Source organism: Zonotrichia leucophrys, chromosome Z (genome assembly GCF_028769735.1).
Source record: "Zonotrichia leucophrys gambelii isolate GWCS_2022_RI chromosome Z, RI_Zleu_2.0, whole genome shotgun sequence".
In the NCBI taxonomy this organism is placed as follows: Eukaryota; Metazoa; Chordata; class Aves; order Passeriformes; family Passerellidae; genus Zonotrichia; species Zonotrichia leucophrys.
Genome location: NC_088200.1, coordinates 37,336,267 through 37,354,239, shown reverse-complemented (window position 1 = coordinate 37,354,239; position 17,973 = coordinate 37,336,267). Strand labels below are relative to the sequence as shown.

At 39.7% G+C, this 17,973-nt stretch overlaps 1 protein-coding gene across 2 annotated transcripts in view; it reads right to left on the bottom strand.

The window, feature by feature from the left end:
- Positions 1–17,973, bottom strand: part of ZNF366 (zinc finger protein 366) — a 36,604-nt gene that overhangs the window by 10,935 nt on the left and 7,696 nt on the right. For both annotated transcript variants that reach the window (XM_064736297.1, XM_064736298.1), the window contains exons 2-4: positions 7,316–7,441; positions 4,837–6,162; positions 2,786–2,977 (exon numbers count right to left, since the gene is read on the bottom strand). In XM_064736297.1, coding sequence (XP_064592367.1) covers positions 2,786–2,977; positions 4,837–6,162; positions 7,316–7,336 — 1,539 coding nt within the window. In that variant the 5' untranslated portion in view covers positions 7,337–7,441. The remainder of the gene's footprint in view (positions 1–2,785; positions 2,978–4,836; positions 6,163–7,315; positions 7,442–17,973) is intronic.

Sequence of the window (17,973 nt, the reverse complement as noted above, 5' to 3'; positions counted from 1 at the left end):
CTAGATTGGCCACCCGTTTTGTTCCTTCTCAAAGTACTTCTCTCTCTCTGATTAAAAACCACATTTTTAGATAGAGAAAAAAGTGGTGTTCAAAACATCTGTTACAGATATTTGTCTGAGCTGAAGAAAGATCCATTGCATCCTTTATTGGAAGTATGAAAAATTGATTACTTCAGCACTAAAAGCAACAGTAAATTTCATGGAACCTTTCTATACAAATCCAAATTAGTACTGTTGCACCAGTTGTTGGAATACCTTCATAACTCTTCAGTGTTTTTTTTTTCCCTCTTAAACAGAAATAAACAAGGCAACATGGGCTCAGGCCTTTAAATACTACAGACAAGTTGACTCTTCAGCAGAAAATCAAACAGAGATCCAGGCTGCAGCTGGGTGAGGAAACAGAAGGGACAACTATTTGCTACTCCCTCAATTCTGATAGTATGTGCTCAGCTGTGATTAGACACATAGGAAAGCTCATGTTTTCTTTTGCTGTGAGAAAAAGGTAAAGAAAACCATTGCATGCGGTGAAGTATAAAGGCTACTGCTGTGCTCTCTTTCCCTTGCATTCTTCTTCTTCTTCTTTTTTTTTCTTTATAAGAAGGGTGTTCCTTTCCTCAAAGAAAGAAGGAGAGGGAGAATGACTGTAAACTGTCCAAAAGGACCGTGAGAAAACAGGAAGCTTTGAAAAGTACAAGAGAAAGCAAGATGAAATCTATTTGCAGGCGGTTCCCCAGGGACATGTGAGCCATTGTTAAGCAGGCTGTTCATACAGCTATATCCTTCCTTCTGCTGAGGAGGAGCTTGGTGCCAAAAGGCTGCTATCTGGTCATTGCCTTAACCCTCCAAGTACCAGCCAGAAATATTTGCCTTCAAGAGTCTTCAGGGGCTCTATCAGACAGGTAATCTTAGGCTGTTCCTAATGCAAAAGAACAATTCCTGATTCTGTGTCTGCTTATTGTTGCAATCTTCACTGTCAGAGGTACTGATGCCGATTCATACCCCTTCAGACATATGAGAAACAGATTCACTATGCTTACTTGTTTCTTTCCTCATTGGAACACTGGGTGGGACAGAAAAGTAAAAAAATAAGAAAAACAGGTGTTCCTGTAGAGCTTTTGTTACTGTCTGGAAAACATACTGGTTATACTCTATTTCCCAGTTCCAACTATTGCCTTCTCCAAGTTTCAATAGTCTGGCATCATCAAACACTGAGCTGAACACAACCTTCCAGCTAATCTGCACGTACCCAAAAAGTCATGTGGATCCATATACTGCACCCACAAAATCTGACCCAAAATTTGAGATTCTTTTCTGAAGTTTGAGGAGTCAGAGAATGGCTTCAATCAAATGGGAACAACAAGGCATGTTTGCAGATGTTCTCAAAGAATGAAAACCTCCAGCAGGCCTGACTTGTTACACCCATAGAATTTCAGTAAAATAAATTCTTTTATCAATATAGAGTAATGTAAGCACTACTACACAACATACTACTTTCATAAGACATAAATTAGAACAAAGTACTGAAGGTGGAAGACTTGGCTGCTAGTTTTTCAAAGTAAAATGTTTTGACGTTAAGAAAGAAAAATTATGAAGTCAGAAATATTCATTATGACATTTTTTTACTAAAACCAGCACTGAACATCATATATTCCTATGACATTTTGAAATTCTACATTTTTTCAAGATAAAATAAGGATCATATGAATTAAATATGATGAAAAAATGAAATAATTCCATTTAAATTTTTCATCCATCTCTGCTTCTTCATGAGAAATTCCTTTTAAGAAAATATCAATACCATAGAGATGTAGAATGAAAGAGTTCTAGAAATTGCTTTCAATCAGTCTTTAGTTTCTTGTGCATAACCTCGGTAATATGCTCCACTCTGTATTTACAGCCATCTTAGAACAAATTGAAGTGGGAAATCTCCAGCCTTTGACTTCACAAAGTACGACATCAGTAATGAACCAGATAGGCATTGGAACACTGGAGGCAGCAAAAGAACTTATGTAGCATCCAGTACTGAACAAGAATATAGATATGAATAATTCATAAGAAATGTATTAGAAGTAAACAGGATCAATAAAGTCTTTAGGGTTTATGGGGAGAGAGGAGAATAGAGGATGGAAATGGAATGCCAGCCTCCAGTGCTGGGGGGCAGCAGCAAACTGGAAGTTGAAGGACTGCAGAAAGGCCAGGTGGTCTCAGAGGCTATTTTGTTAGCATATTAATATCCTGCCTTGAATTCCAGTCTGGTAATTACACTCTACCCATTCAAATCCCTTCTGTAGTTTTATTTTGCTGTGGCTTTTTCTAACCCCTTTCTTGAACTGTTGCATAGCATCACTGTGTGAAATTCTGGCTGCTGCTTTTTCATGATCCTCTGCAGGGTGCATGATTTGATTCCTGCTTTTTGTCAGTGTTTCAAGCTATTAAGTGCTTAAATTTCTGTTTGGATGATTGTACTAAGCAAATGTCAGATATGTTTTTGTCCTCAAATGTCTGTGACACTTCAACAATCACAGGGAAAAAAACCCCAAAACTTATGTGAGAAGGAATGATCCTGATGGGAAAGGGAGTAAACCACAGGTATTTATCTCCATTATTTTGTGCTACATAAGCAGAATCTGGGTAAAGAAAGAAAATCAGGCTGGTTTATGTTAATTTTTGAATACAAGTGCAGTATGTGTTAGCAAGTTTGTTTTTCTAATTCTACCATATGATAAGATGACAATATCAGAGAAATATGCTTTAGGATAATATTTCTACCACCAAATGTACTTACCTTGCATTTAAAGGGTTTGACATCAGAGTGAACAATCATGTGGGCCTTGAGAGTCTGCTTTTGCACAAAGCTCTTGAAGCACAAATGGCATTGATAGGCTCTGATATTGGTGTGGATCAGGACATGTCGCTTCATGTTGGCCAGCAGAGTAAATTCCCGGCCACAAATTCCACATTTGTGCTCTTTCACACCCTGAAAAAAATAATTCTGTAGATGTAAAATTTTCTAGGTAATTTAATCGTCAGTACAGCAATTTATGAATTATTCATTCTGCATTAGCAAAGTTGATAATAAATTATTTCACTTTTAACATTTTTCAAGGTATTTTCTCCTGACAAATTCTTACAAGCTTCTGAGAAGCAGAGAAGGAAAACAAAACACAAACTTAATGAAGTAAGGAAGTCTGTTTTCAAATAAATCTAACATAGTCAGCATCAGAGCTTCCCTCTCCTGCTCTGTTGCTAAGTAAAGTATTGATTACACATCTCATATTTATTGCAGAGAGAAATATCTGCTTATTCCTGGTGGGATTTTCAGTAACCACTATGGAATGATTTCATTTTATATGAGGTTTATAGAACATTTCTATCACTTTTTATGCTATCTACTCAATTTATGACTAAATAATTCAATATTCTTACTCACACCCATGTGATCTGTCAGCTTCTCAGTGATTTAGATACTATGAAAATCAAAGAATTTGCTACTAAACAGCTGAAGAGTTTTATGTGCTGAAGGTAATAAGGATTTACTAGCGAGGTGCTGAGAGCAATTACTCCTTCCACAGCCCTTCTTTAAAAAGATGTGAAATGACTGTCAGTGGTTTTCACAGTTAATTAAAAAGCTAAAACTGGACATCACTACCAGTTTCAAGTGTCTGCTCATTTGATATGAAGCTGCGTTTAGTCAGCTAAGTACTATTATTTTCATGGTGAATCCACCTGTGGCTGTGGACAAAGAAGCAAAAGCTCTCTAAGGGCTCAGTGGCATTTCATTCCCTGTGACAAAAAAATATACCAGGTCTTCAATTAGTGGAATCTTGCATGGTAAATCTGAAGAGCAGGGAATCTCCAGAAAGAACAGAAATTATAAGCATGAAGCAGAAAAGAAAAAGCAAATGTGGAAGTAGAAGTTGTGCAGTTTTCAAAGAATATGTGACTATAAGACTCAAGGGCCATAGCTTTCTGTATTTCTAATGTTTTTCATGTAAAAGCCAAAATTCAAATGTTAAAGGAAAAATATGCTAATCTGGAAGCAACCTTTTTTAAAGTGAAAAATTTGACTTCTCTTATTATTTTTGTAAAAGTAGATTGTCAATTTCAGAGTTTCTTGAATGGGACAATTGCATTTTTCCTACTTTTGGAAGCAATCTTTTCGGAAGAGTTCCAAAGCTTTCTCGTACCCTAAGCTGGCCCTGCTGTCACCACTGTCAGCAGAGGCAAAACTGCTACTTGATATTAATTGGCTGTTATTATGATCCTGCTTGTCCATTTATATTAACTGGCATTCTGGATAACATATGCACAAAGGGGAATTTTTCTTAGGGTTATTTTGTTTTTTAAATGTCATCTCATTACAATGACTCTTCAAAATCTGATGAGTAATAACATACTTTTTTTTTTTTTTTCGCTACAGTCCACTACAAACCCATGTACTTCCTAATTTAGGTAATAAAGTATCACAACTGGCTTTCACTTAAAAAAAATCTTTCAAAATTTTGGGATTATGGGGTGGTTACACAGCTTTGAAAAATTTTACAGAAGGTCATTCTGAAAAAAGCCCCAAGAAACAGAGAGATATGAGTCCGGTTTGGGGAAGTGATACAGGGGGTTTAATTGAATTCCTGCTTATAACAAAGTTGTGTTTGCGTGTACTTTTTTAAGGCTGGCAAAGACATCTGGCTGATACAACTGCCAGCAATGCTGGAGTTTCCATGTAAGCCTCTGCAGCTGGCAAGAGACCATGTTTCTGAGGAGGTACCTGCCCTTGTGTAGCTTTCATTGCCTGTAATCCTTATACTGCCTTCAGATGCAAGGTGAGAGCTGGCTTACCTTGTGAGTCAGGGAGTGTTGCTTCAGGTGGTGGGGCTGCACAAACTCCATGCCGCATTCAGTGCAGATGTATGGGCGGATGTCTTTGTGCTTCATCATGTGGTTTTGCAGCTGACTTGGGTACTGGAAGGTCTTATCACACTCGGTGCAATTGTACTGTATAGGGCCACGGTGGGTGGTTAGGTGTCTCTTCAGCTGGGCCAGAGTTGGAAAGTCCAGACCGCACTCCACACAAATGTTCTCTCGTCCACTCTCATGCTTAGACTCATGTGCTTTCAGCTCACTGGGGTAGGCAAAACCCCTGCCACAGATCCTGCAGTTGTAAGGTTTGATATCACTGTGTTGCATCATGTGTCTCTTAAGGTGACTGGTTTGAGTGAAAGCCTTGTGGCACACCTGGCACTTATGTGGCCGAGTGCCCTGGTGTGTCAACATATGTGTGTGCAAGTGGCTCAGCTGCTTGAAAAGCTTGCCACACCGCGTGCAAGCATGTGGTTTAATGCCACTGTGACCCAAGATATGGGTGACCAAATTGTACTTGGATGTATAGGACTTCTCACACATGGGACATTGCCAGCGTTTCTGCTCACCCCCAACATCAACATAGTAGCTGTCATCTATCTGAAGGTTGACATCTACTCTTTCCACTTTCTGTTTGTTTTCACCACTTTCTCTTACTTCAGCCCTCCTGAAGGGTGGTTCTGTAGGTCTTTTCATTTGAAAAGGGTTCCTGAAATGAAAGTTTGGTGGTACAATGAAAGGAAACATTAAGCCAGGATGGACTTTAGGATAATAAGGGTAAGGAGCCTGCATGAATGCTGGGTTGCTGGGCCATGCCATGTTAGGCTTCACTGGTTCTTGCTTAATGGGCTTGGCTCCAAAATGCTCCAGAGTTCTGTAGAACTGAAAACCAAAGTTGCAGAGGTCAATCATCTGGGAACTGTACTTGGGCTGAGTTGGCTGTTGGAACACCAAGGGGAGACTAGAAGAGCCCGTGTCGTGATCCTCAGGTCGATCTGGTGATGATGAGGAATCCTCAAGGGTGATGGGAGGAGGCATTTTTGTTGGCATGCTCTTACGTTTGCGAGACCCTCCTTCCAAGGACCCCTGGAATGTTTCCATGTTTTCAAGAGGAGGAGGACCATAGCGGAAATGTGAGAGGTGTGTTCTGAATTCTTCATCAAATTGTGTTGCTCTGTGTGGCTTTGTAACGGGGCTGAGCGGCTGCAGGCAGAGGGAGAAGGGAGAGGCTCGGGTATTGTCCACATTAAAACTTGTTTCTTCGTTCTTCATCATATTCGATTTTCTTCTCTGTGGCCCAAATTCCTTAAGATAAGCAAAAGAAACCCCAAATCTGTTTATTTCTTCATGTTCTTCTGGATTTAACAATCTATTGATCATTTTATTGTTTTGAAGATTGTTGGGTTTTTTTAAATAAATAAAACTAAGGATTTCTTAGGTCCATATAGGACAAAGACATTTTAAAGCAGAATTAAATTGGTAAGTGAAAAGCAAAAAAGCTTTGGTCTTTCTGCAGCAGATTTGACCCACACAACATTTTTACAACTTAAACATCCTGTACTGTGACCCACTACTTCACAGATGAACCAGTATGGCAATGCTTCTGCCTAACTTTATTCAGTCAGTCTGTTTGTGGGCAAAATTCTGTCCTTGGCTGTGCATGAACGGCTCTAGAAATTGGCGGTGCATATAAAGGATATAGCAATACAAACAATAATATGCACATTTATTATGGTTGTGACATGAAAAGCCAAAGCCAAAAAATGTTAAGCTTCTTTGTATCATTAACATGTGCTGCTGTGAGAGAAAACAATGGCCAAGTGATCTAAGGACACTGTGTACCATCAGGTTTTGCGCCATGTTTCCTGGCTGCTCGCACTTTGTATTGTAATAAGAAGGCGGAGATTAATTTATTTTCTTTGTTTTAATCACAGAGATATTTGCCTGGCAGATCTGGGGGAGGAAAGACATTTGACAACTCTCCAAATTACACTTAGTTTAATAGGTTTTATCTAAGATTTTTTTTGTTTATTTGTTTGTTTCTAAACAGGTGGGCAAAATCACCACTATAAAACTAAATATAGAACTGATGTCAACAAAACCCTGGGGACTGCATAGTAACTGACACCTAAAAATGCTCTGAGCATATCTGATGATAGAATGTGATGAGGCAGATTAATACTTTTCTCCTGGCAAAATTTTATGTTCCACTGATCATATGGGGAACTTCATCTGAATTTGTGGTTCATCTAAAACATTGGTTATAAATTTTGATTAAATAAGTAAAGTAGCAGCTTAACCTTCTTAAATAAGGCTGCTACTTTTTCCCTCGTCCCTCTAGTGTCATATAATCAGAAAACTTTCATTAGAAAAGACCTTTAAGATCATCAAGTCCAGACATTAATTGCCAAATCCACCACAAAAACATGTCCCTAAGCACCACAAGTCTTTTAAATACCTCCAAGGATGGTGACTCCATCACTTCTGTGGGCAACCTGTTTCAGATCTTGACCACTTTTTCTGTGAAGCGGTTCTTTCCCTGGAACAACTTGAGGCCATTTCCTCTTGTCCTATCACTTGTTACCTGGGAAAAGAGACAAATACCCACCTGGTTACAACCTCTTACAGGCAGTTGTAGAGAGTGATAATGTTACTCTGAAGCTCCTTTTCTCCAGGCGAAACAATCCCAGCTCCCTCAGTCACTCATTACAAGACTTGTGAACCAGACCCTTCAGAAGCACCATTGGCCTTCTCTGGACATGCTCCAGCACCTCAATGTCTTTCTTGGAGTGAGGGACCCAAAACTGGACACAGGATTTGAAGTGTGGCCTCACCAGTGCTGAGTACAGGGAACAATCCCTGCCCTGCTCCTGCTGCCACACCATTGCTGGCACAGGCCAGGATGCCATTGGCCTTCTTGGCCACCTGGGCACTGCTGGCTCATGCTCAGCTGCTGTCACCAGCACCCCCAGGGCCTTTTCCTGGGGCAGCTTTGCAGCCACTCTGCCCAAGCCTGTGGCACTGCCTGGGCTTGCTGTGACCCAAGGGCAGGACCCAGCACTGGGCCTTGTTGAACCTCACACCACTGGGCTCAGCCATGATCCAGCCTGCCCAGATCCCTCTGCAGAGCCTTCCTGCCCTCCAGCAGATCAGCACTCCCACCCAGCTTGGGGTAATCCACAAACTTAGCAAGGGTATGCTTGAACTCCACATTCATCAATAAAGATATTAAACAGGGCTGGGCCCAGTGCTGACCCCTGGACAACATCACTGGTGTCATCAGCCAGCTGGATGTAACTATTCACTACCAGTCTCCAGAACAGGGCATCCTGGCATTTTTTTATATAGGAAACAGTGCACTCATAAAGCCATGAGCTGTCTGTTTCTCCAGGAGAATGCTGTGGGGAAATGGTGCGAGAAGCTTTGCTAAAGTCCAGGAGGACAGAATACATAGCTTTTCCCTCTTCCACTAAGTGAGTCATAAAACGAGTTCCTGTTGGGGGAGTAGAACTTGCCTTTCACAAACCCATGCTGGCTGAGCCCGATCCCCTGGTGAACTGTTCTATACAGTCTGTGTGATGGCACTCAGGATGAGCTGACCCACAACCCTCCTTCCAACCCTTCTTGTAGGTGGGAGCCATATTTTCCCACCTCCAGTTAACTGGAGCCTCCTCAGACATCCAGGAGTGCTAGTAAATTATGGAAAGTAGCTCAATGAGCACTTTCACCAGCTCCCTTTGGTACCCTTGGATGGATCCCATCAGTCCCACAGACTTGTGCAGGTCTAATTGTTGTGGCAGGTTGCTGACTATTTCCCCTTGGAGTATGGTGGATTCATTTATCTGGTTCCCTGTCTCTGTTTTCCAGCTCAGATGCTTGAGCATCCTGAGAACAACTGGTCTGCCTATGTAAGATTGAAGCAAAGAAGGCACAAAGTACCACAGCCTTTTCCCCATCATTCAACACTAAGTTTCACCCCACATCCAACAAAGAATGAAAACTCTCCTTGGCTCTCTTTTTTATGTGCATGTATATATGGAAACATTTTGGACTATTTTTTGTGGGAGTAGCTGGATTAAGTTAAAGTTGGGCTTTAGCCTCTCCAGTTTTCTCTGCAGCCCTCCTGAGGGATGCACTTACATGAATGTGTGTGTTTGCATGCAAGTATCTAACCAACCAGGCAAAGGTTAGGCTGGAAAACTAGACACATTTTCCCTCTATCATCTGTGACATGCTGATTCTATTTATAACATCATTCTTGGAAATGCTGGGTGGAGAGCATGAAGGTGAGTGGAGCACTAAATACACTCCTATTTCTATTTCAGGAAGCTCCATGCTGGATAAGCCTTCTTCCAAAGATAGATGAAAGCACATCTCTGTGACCTAGTTAAGCCATGGGCAAGAGAAAGCATCTTAAAAATCTTTCTGCAAACAGACTGTTTCCTTCTAAGACTGCAGACTCAGTAATTATCTTTGAGATAAAGGTGTGAAAATAAAGGCTCAGTGACAAAACTCTTAAGATGGAAAGTTTAGACAAAAGGATCAAACAACTCACAAAGAAGGAGGACTAACTAAAGGAAAAATTGAAGGATATCTAAACTTATGACTCAACACCCACACTGGATAGAGGGAAAAGATAAAATAATTGCTTACAACTTGGACAAGTAACTCATAATTATACCACAATATTACTTTCAGTTGTTAGTGCACTGATTGGAAATAGTGTACATATATATACACAATATCAATTCAAGTAATCATGGAATATCCTGTTTTGCAAGGGACCCACAAGAATCACCAAAGTCCAACTCCCAGCCCTGCACAGGACACCCTCAAGCATTACTCCATACACCTGAGACAACCTGAGTTGTCCAAATGCATCTTGAACTCTCTGTCAGGTTTGGTGCTGTGACCATTTCCCTTGGGACCCTCTTCCAGGGCTGAACCACCATCTGTATGAAACATCTACTCTTGATATTCAAACCAAATGTCCCCTAACTCTGTATCAGGCTATTTCCTCAATTCCTCTCACTGGTCACCAGAGTGAAGGGGTTGTTACCTGCCCTGCCTCTTCCCCTCATGAGGAAGTTGTAGACTGCAATGATGTCTTCCCTCAGACTTTTCTCCAGGCTGAAATAGACAAATGACCTCTACTGCTCTTCATATGGCATCCCCTCAAGGCCCTTGACCATCTTAATTTATGTCTTTCATATAACATGGTACCCAAAACTGCAGTTTTGTGTACTGTATATGTGTGTGTGCATACATATATATGTAATATATGTACACATGTTTCATCAGATAGAATTTCTACTGGCTTTTTATCCTAATGTTTCCTTGTCACCCTAACTCCCTAGTCAAAATAAGGAACAGTTAGATCTTGAAAACCCTTTGGGTATAAAGGTTTGGCTTATTAAGAAGCGAAAAGGGGTAAGGGATCCCCCAAATATTGAAAAATCCTCAACTTCTTTCCAAAAGAAAAAAAAATGCTTTTAAAAATCCTTTCTAGCAGAGTAAACTTGCACAATTTGAACACAACACTTATAGATCAAAACTTTCCCTATAAGGTATGTGCTTCAAACATCTTCCAACTTTGTCTCATTTTTCCCCAGCAATAAAGGTACACAATTCTTTAGATAGTGCATAGTAATTGAGGACCCAGCTATGTTATTTACTGCTTTTGTTGGAATATTGAAATGCTGCCAAAAGTACACAGAAATGACAGTGAGTTGTTTCTAATTGCTTTCTTGTTTCTTGGCTGCCAGTTAATCCCCTCTTGCACACCTAGCTTTGTGCGAAGTTTCACTCTTTCTGGAACACAGAGCTGTAGAACCCCTTGAAATTACTAGAAAGAAACATTTTCCTTGCACTACTAATCTTTGACTGCTTTCACTGAGCATATGGGCTCATTCACTGGCCACAGCTACATGCATCACAGGACCAATCCTACAAGGGAAAGTGTTTTTAGTCAGCAACCAGCACAATCAGAGATATGCTGTATAATTCAACACAAGAGGACTTTAAAAGAAAGTAGAAGTCTATATATGGATCACCTTGCTGTTTTTTCTACCCCCAAAACCACCATGATAATGTATAAAATATTTCTTCTTTCATTCTGGTGACAAAGCCTTGCTAATTTGAATGGAGGCATGATCTTAACTATGTCCAGAACTTAAATCCACAAAAACATGAGTTCTGACAAAACCATAGAAGAGACAAGAGGTTTGACCCCAACACAAAATATACTTAGGGAACAGTCCCTTTTTCTTTAAATAACTTCAGCAGAGAACTTTAAAGTTTTAGTACAGGTCCACAGTACTCTTTTTCTACCTGGCCCTGGAGTAGCAGACGTCATTTTAATGTTCAACACCAAGGAGTTTGAATTCAAATTTTTTTGCATTATTTTAATATTTATTTTTATTTACATATTTTTATATTCAAATATCACCTAGGTACCTTTTGCATTTCCTATATAAGAACTTTGAACTTCTTTCTTTCTGTAGAACTTATTATTTAAAATGTAGTGTGATTCCAAACATTGGACGGTCATAGAAAATTCTAGCTTTTATCCATAATAGACAAGCCACTAGGTTTGAAAAGCTGGTTTGGAGACTCACTGAGACAGGGATTTCCATCCTGTACTGGTCCTTACACATAAGACAGCCCACTAAACTGAGCTCTCCAGAACTAAAGTCAGTTTCTGTAGAAGAGACAAGCATCCTCAAATTTTATTTCTTTATGTAAATGGAAATACAGTATTTTGAAGAACAGAACTACAAATTAATTCTTCCTGCCCTTTCAAAACAAGAAAATAAAAGTTAGAGTGAGTTGAAATAGTTGTTGAGGAATTTCTGAAATAGAAATCTATGCAGCAGCTAATATTCTTGTTAACTTCCATGAAAGAGGAAGAGAGTTAATGCAGAATATAAATCACCATTTATTTTCTCATGTCCACTCATTTCTAAGACAAAGGATTATAGAAAGTATGTAAATGATGCTATTCATGCTACAAGCAAATACGTTGTTACAGTTTCCAGTTAATATCCAGTACTGGAGTCAACAGCAAATTTTCCTAAGGATTCAGTAAAATCAAGATTCTGCTTCCTGGACAAAAGAACTTTCTGTCTATAGACAAATAACATGTCCTGCCATAAAAATGTGAGGTTATGAAGCTTCTCCAATTTAAACCCTGACTACAACAGTTCTGATTGTTCTCCTGGGCAACACAATCATAAAGCCAGAAATAAGGCCAAGATGAGTGAAAGAGATATGACAAAGGTTAATGGGTTACTTTATTAGGACATTTGCACTTATGTTTGCTCTTTCAGAATAAGATGAAACACACAAAGTGGAGTAGGTCAAAAGGGGGCCAAATTGGCCAAACAACTTCTCTTCTCTGGAAGAGAAATTCCATGGTTAATTGAACATGTAGGACTGTAGAAACCATGCCCTGTAAGAGTGCAATTCTGCTCTCCTTTTGAGGCCTGAAATATGGGTGTCTATAAGCAAAGAATTAAAACTAACAGCTCGTTCTGTTGGATGTGGTGAGGATTCCCAACAGATTTAACACTATTATATTTCTTGAGCTGAAGTTGAGCAGTTGGTGAGCTTCAGCTTTATTGAACAACCAGCTGGGGTTTTTTTCAATCACTGATTCTTGTCAACTGTTATTATGGCGATAATTATCATTATCTTAATAGGTTTAATGAGCTCTCAGCCTGCTCTTCCAAATATGTTTTGGTTTTAAATGTAGTATTCAGTTATACAGCTGTTGAACTAAGCAGCAAATTATTTACACAGTTTTCTCTCATCTGCTATTTATGCAAAACTTGCATCTGGCTCATGATCTGACTGAGGGATCTTATTATTCTGAAGTAATTTCATTTCAGTAGTGAAGCACTCCCTACTCAATCTAAACAGCTTTAACTTATTTGTCAGACTTTGAAAATGCCAAGAACACCTGTACTAAGGTGAAAATGCCCATTACTGGTAACCAAGTATTTTCAGGTGGTACGTATCTGATCCCTCCTTACAATTTTCCCTGCTATTTTCCTTCAATGAAAGCATGAATCCTTCTAGGCAGAAAGTAATAAAACATGTCCATGCCCATATCAGAGTTTCTCTAAAATCAGCATCAAACCTACCAACCTATTCTTTAGAGAAGCCAGCGCATGATGTACTCTCTATCTCTGCTCTCCAGGCATAAATATCCACATTTCAAATAGAACATTTTGAAAAATGGACCCCATTAACACATATGGAGTGTATGCTAATAAATTCAATGTGAGTATATAAACTCTGTGTATATTATGTGCATGCAGAACTAAGTATGTATTAATACACACAAATCAGCTTTCAAGTTTCTAGCTACAATATTTGAAGCTAACTTAAAAGACTATTTATGTTTTAACTGAAAAGAGCACTTTTTCTGTCATAGTTTGGAGCTGGGAGAAGACAAAAATTTGGACTACCTGGTGAAATTTTGACTACCTTGTAAAAAAAATACGGATTTGTGGAAAGTATCCAAAATCAATGAGTTCAGATGTTGATGAGGAGACACAAATATAGTGGAAGTTTTTAGAAAAACAAATCTGAGCTGGCAATAATAGTCATTGAGTTTAGTCAAATACTTTTCAATACCACTTCTACAAACACTTGTTTTCTCAGTCTCACATGCATTGCAGTGAGATGTCAAATGAAGTCCATGATTTGACCATTAACTTAATTGTCTATGGAGATAAGGTTTCTTGTCTCATGCCTTTTACAAGGGATATGTCTGCTTAAATGGAGAGTGCTATCAAGATAAAGACACTGCCATATATATTTCTCTTCCTTTTTTGGATTATCATCACTAATAGAACTGGAATTGGAAATAAGTAAGCAATTGTTCATGAAAATGATCTGTAATGACTGAAAATGAGAAGTGGACCAGATCAGGTTTTTTTTTCCTACATTAGTATGATAGTACAAAGAAGATTACTGTCTTTTCACTTCTCCCTGGGAAATTACCTTCATCTGCTGGTAGTAGGCTTCAGGATAAAACTTCTTCTTTCCATCAGCAAATGTGAGGGTTTTTTTCTCAGTGAATGCTTTGTAAAATAAAAGTGATAACCTCTGTCATTCATCATAGGACATAATCAGACCTCAGTAAGGCCTGCGGGAAGACTTCCAAGGGCATCAGAAAGTACTTCTCACAGTTTGCCTTATTATTTGTTATGGGTTCTGTTGCCCAATGAAATAGGAACCCATCTATTCCTCAAACAAATGAAAAAAATACTTATATCTTCAGAACATATGTCAGCAGGTGGCAACCTCTGCAGACAAGCTCAATGAAAATCAAAGGATGTTAGTTGATTAAAAATCTGACAGCTTGACATGACACAGTAAACAGATACAACAAGAAATGAACTGTCAAGGACATCTTATTTATTAATTTTTTTTCCTTCATTTGCTATTTTGGTATCATCCTAGCTTCTAGTTTGAAGATAAGTCATTTTAGATATGCCTTCTGGTCTAAGGGCCTCCTATCCAGCATAGCTCCATTAATATTGTCTGGGAGGTGCCACCAATACAAAGAAATGGGTCTTCTCACAGGAAACTGTGCAGTAGAAAGTCTCCCTGCATTGTCTTTGCTTCTCCCAAATTTTAATATTTTAACTTGCATAAATTTTTTGTATATTAGCTGAGAAATGCAGAAGTTGAGCATACCCATTTGCCTGCACTGTCTTTGAAATCATCGTGGATTTGTGTGTAACTTGTATTCACTTATTTCATTGTTTGTATTCATTTTCAGTGAGCAAGACACTATGAGCACTTTCACAGGAGTATAGTTACTTTGGTATTCTTTCTAATAGAGGAAATGCCTTAAAACAATATCAAAATTATACACATTCATTTTTTCATAACTTACAGATAATTTTTACTTTAATAATTACTGAAAGTATGAAACAAGATTTTCAGATTTCCTCTGCTGAAAGTCTGGAGCAGTCCCACCACACAGCCTGCCAAAGCTGGGGTACTGTTTGTGGCATCAGATGTGTTTATAGGGTTTATGGCATAATTTGTGTCCCATAATTGCATTGATTCAATTTAAACCAAAACTAAGTTGACAGATGCTGTAGTGAGGTAGCTGCAGATCTATTTCTTCTCTCATGTATGAGTGCTTAGTTGTCAGTTTAGCAAAATGGTTTGCTATCCCTCTTGCTGCTTTTATGTGTGCTCTGTCCTTCTTCTAGAGACACCTTTGTTACCATTTTCTCTACCCTTCTGCTACCTAACAAGGGTGTGGGTGAGGGTGACAGAGCAGTATGTCTGGGTCACCCACAGACCATCCACCCCAGGGGCTTACGGGCAGTGCCTCTAGCACTACTTAGCCCTGTGGACCTCTCTAGTCATTTCAGGTCATTAACAAAGTCGTTTTTTGAGTATAGTTTGGAGTGCTGGTTTGGATCTTTATTTTTCTTTTTCTTATCCTTCTTTTTTTTCCTTTCTTCCTCTTCATGAGTTTTTTTAGTCCTTCTCCTCCCTCTTCATTTCTGTATTCCACCTGGTGTTCACTCCCTCTCTATTTCTCTATTCTGTTTGCTAAAACAGAACACAGAGGCAACCTGCATAATGAAACACATGATCAGCATGATCAGCAACACAGAGGCTACCTGCATAATGAAATTAATGTTAAGTCAACAGACTCTGAAGTAATACCTGTTTACACTAAGTCACCCCAAACCACAGCCACACATGATGAGAGCCTGCAAGGCACAGCAAATTATATGGTCTTAAAGTGTGTAAACGGACCAAGATATTTTACGTCCTCAGCTGAGCACCTGCGTCTGCCTGATTTGCTGGTACTGCCATGGAATTCGAAGCTGCCCTGGAGCGCAGGGCAGCGGGAGCAGCGGCTCTCGACCAGGCCCCGGGCCCGCAGTGCAGGCCCGCCCCTTCCCCTCCCTCAGCGCGGCGCGCTCCGGCCGGGCCGCTCGCCTTTCGGGCCTCCTCCACAAAAGCCGGCTAAGCCTAGCTCAGGGGAAACAGAGCTTCTGGTGAGGCACAGGGCGATGTAAAACCAGGCATGTCAGCCGTGTAGCTAGCCCAAGACACTGGTCTTGGGAAGAATACAAGAAACAGGAAGGCATGTTATGTCAACTTTCCAGCCTGATCTTCAGGCATCTTTAAAAACTTCCCGCAAACAGATTGTAACCTGAGGTTACACCCGGGAGGAGTCTAGACTCCAGAGGGTAGGAGTCTGCAGTCCCTAACAATCACATCTGATTCCCTTCCCTCTGCTCCCTGCCCCTTGGCACTTGCACTTTTATTAGCCTAAAGGCCCAGCTCCAGCCGAAGGAGACCAGAGAGACCAACACAAGCTTTAGGCAGGGCACTCCCCTAAGAGGTTACACATGTAGGTCCAAACACCTTTGTGTTTGGGAGGGAAATTAATCAGTCTGCTGTCTTGTGCCTGTTGTATTTTTCCCTAAATTTTGTTGTCAGTGTATATTCCGTTACATGTAAGTATTCTTACAGGACTTGGTTCCTGAGAGTATTTGGGCATGGGTATCCTGAGTTTTCAAACCCTGCTCAAAGCTCAGGGCTGACAAGATCAGGTTTGCCATAATGGAGATATTTGCAGCACATGTAGTAGTAGAAGAGTTTCAAACGTGCAAAGTGTAATTGGTGCCAGAAGACAGGGTGGAAATGCAATTTGGTCCTGCCCTCGCTAGGCATTGGAGTTAATGATGGATTGGCCAGCTCAATTAATTACTCAATTAAACAGCTCTCTTCCTAAGTAGCCTACTTAATTCTCTCTCTGACATCATCTGTGTTACACTGAAATAATTATGGAATATCTGGGGTGTAGCTGAGAACAAGATTTGGGATTAGACTGCTGTGAGGTGATGACAATTAGACAAATTTCTTCCTTTTCTGAAGTGGGTAAGGCGATTTTATGATGTAGACTGTAACCATGGATATGTCCCTGCCTTTATAAAGTATGTGGAGTCACTTTAATCACTGTTTATAGAAGTCCTATCACTCCATCCCTGTTTCCTGTCTATCCCATATCTGCCAATGCAAATTAAAATGATGCATTTTTGGCATTGTGGAAATCCTATGTGTTAAATACTTTTTCCTCTGGAAAATCACCAAATCACGTCCGTGTAGCTTTAGGGTTTTTTTCTCTCCATACAGATATAAAAAGAGACAGGGTGAACAAAAAGTACAAATGAATAATATGAATATTAGGAAGGGTTTTGTAGTAAAATAGCAATGTTTGACAGAGTGTGGAGTCCTTAAAGAACACTTTGGATATAATCTTTCCACCAACAATGCACAATCATTAAACACTATAAACAGAACAGAGAGGGTTTGGGCTGTTATTTTAAGAAAAATAACAGAGCTATGAAGAACATCCAAAATTAGAATGATCAAAAAAGCATGGCCTTCCATAACCCTCATGCTGTCCTATTTGAGCTTTTATTTTGAAGGCAAACCTTTCACTGGCACTCATGACCTTTAAAAAGGAAATACACTGAACTTTCCTTCCTACTGTAATCCCAGTGTCCTTATCACCTATATGGAGGCCAGAGAGATGGTCTGTTCTCCTCCCGTCTCTTTGTTGTCTTAAAGGGTAGCTAAGGGCCACCTTCAGCTTGGTTCTTCAAGCCAGTCAGCTGGCTCCCCCATCAGCAGTTAATGGCACTTTATGAGTGGCACATGTACCTCAAAAAAGAAAGGACGAGATAAAATGTGTACACATGATTGGAAAAGGGCCAAGGGATTAGAGGATTGTATGGAAGAGATTTTGTAAAAAGTTTCCGAAACAGATTAAGTTTTAAGTAAAGGTTAGGTTTTTTAAAACGTGGAAGAGTATAATTAGTCCTCAGCAGAACCATTGCTTTTTTGTATTTTTTTTGTGCTCAATTCCTTGTTTCACACAATTCAAAACTCATAGTGAAACTGAAGGTTGCTAAAGTGGTAGGTACCATGTGTTTCAGTAAGACATGTTCTATCCTACAAGAACTGAAAGAAGAGGATTTCACCCACAAAGTGACAGAAGTGAGTATATATTTATATGTGTGTGTGTGTGTGTATGTGATTTATATCTGCTACCAAACACTTATC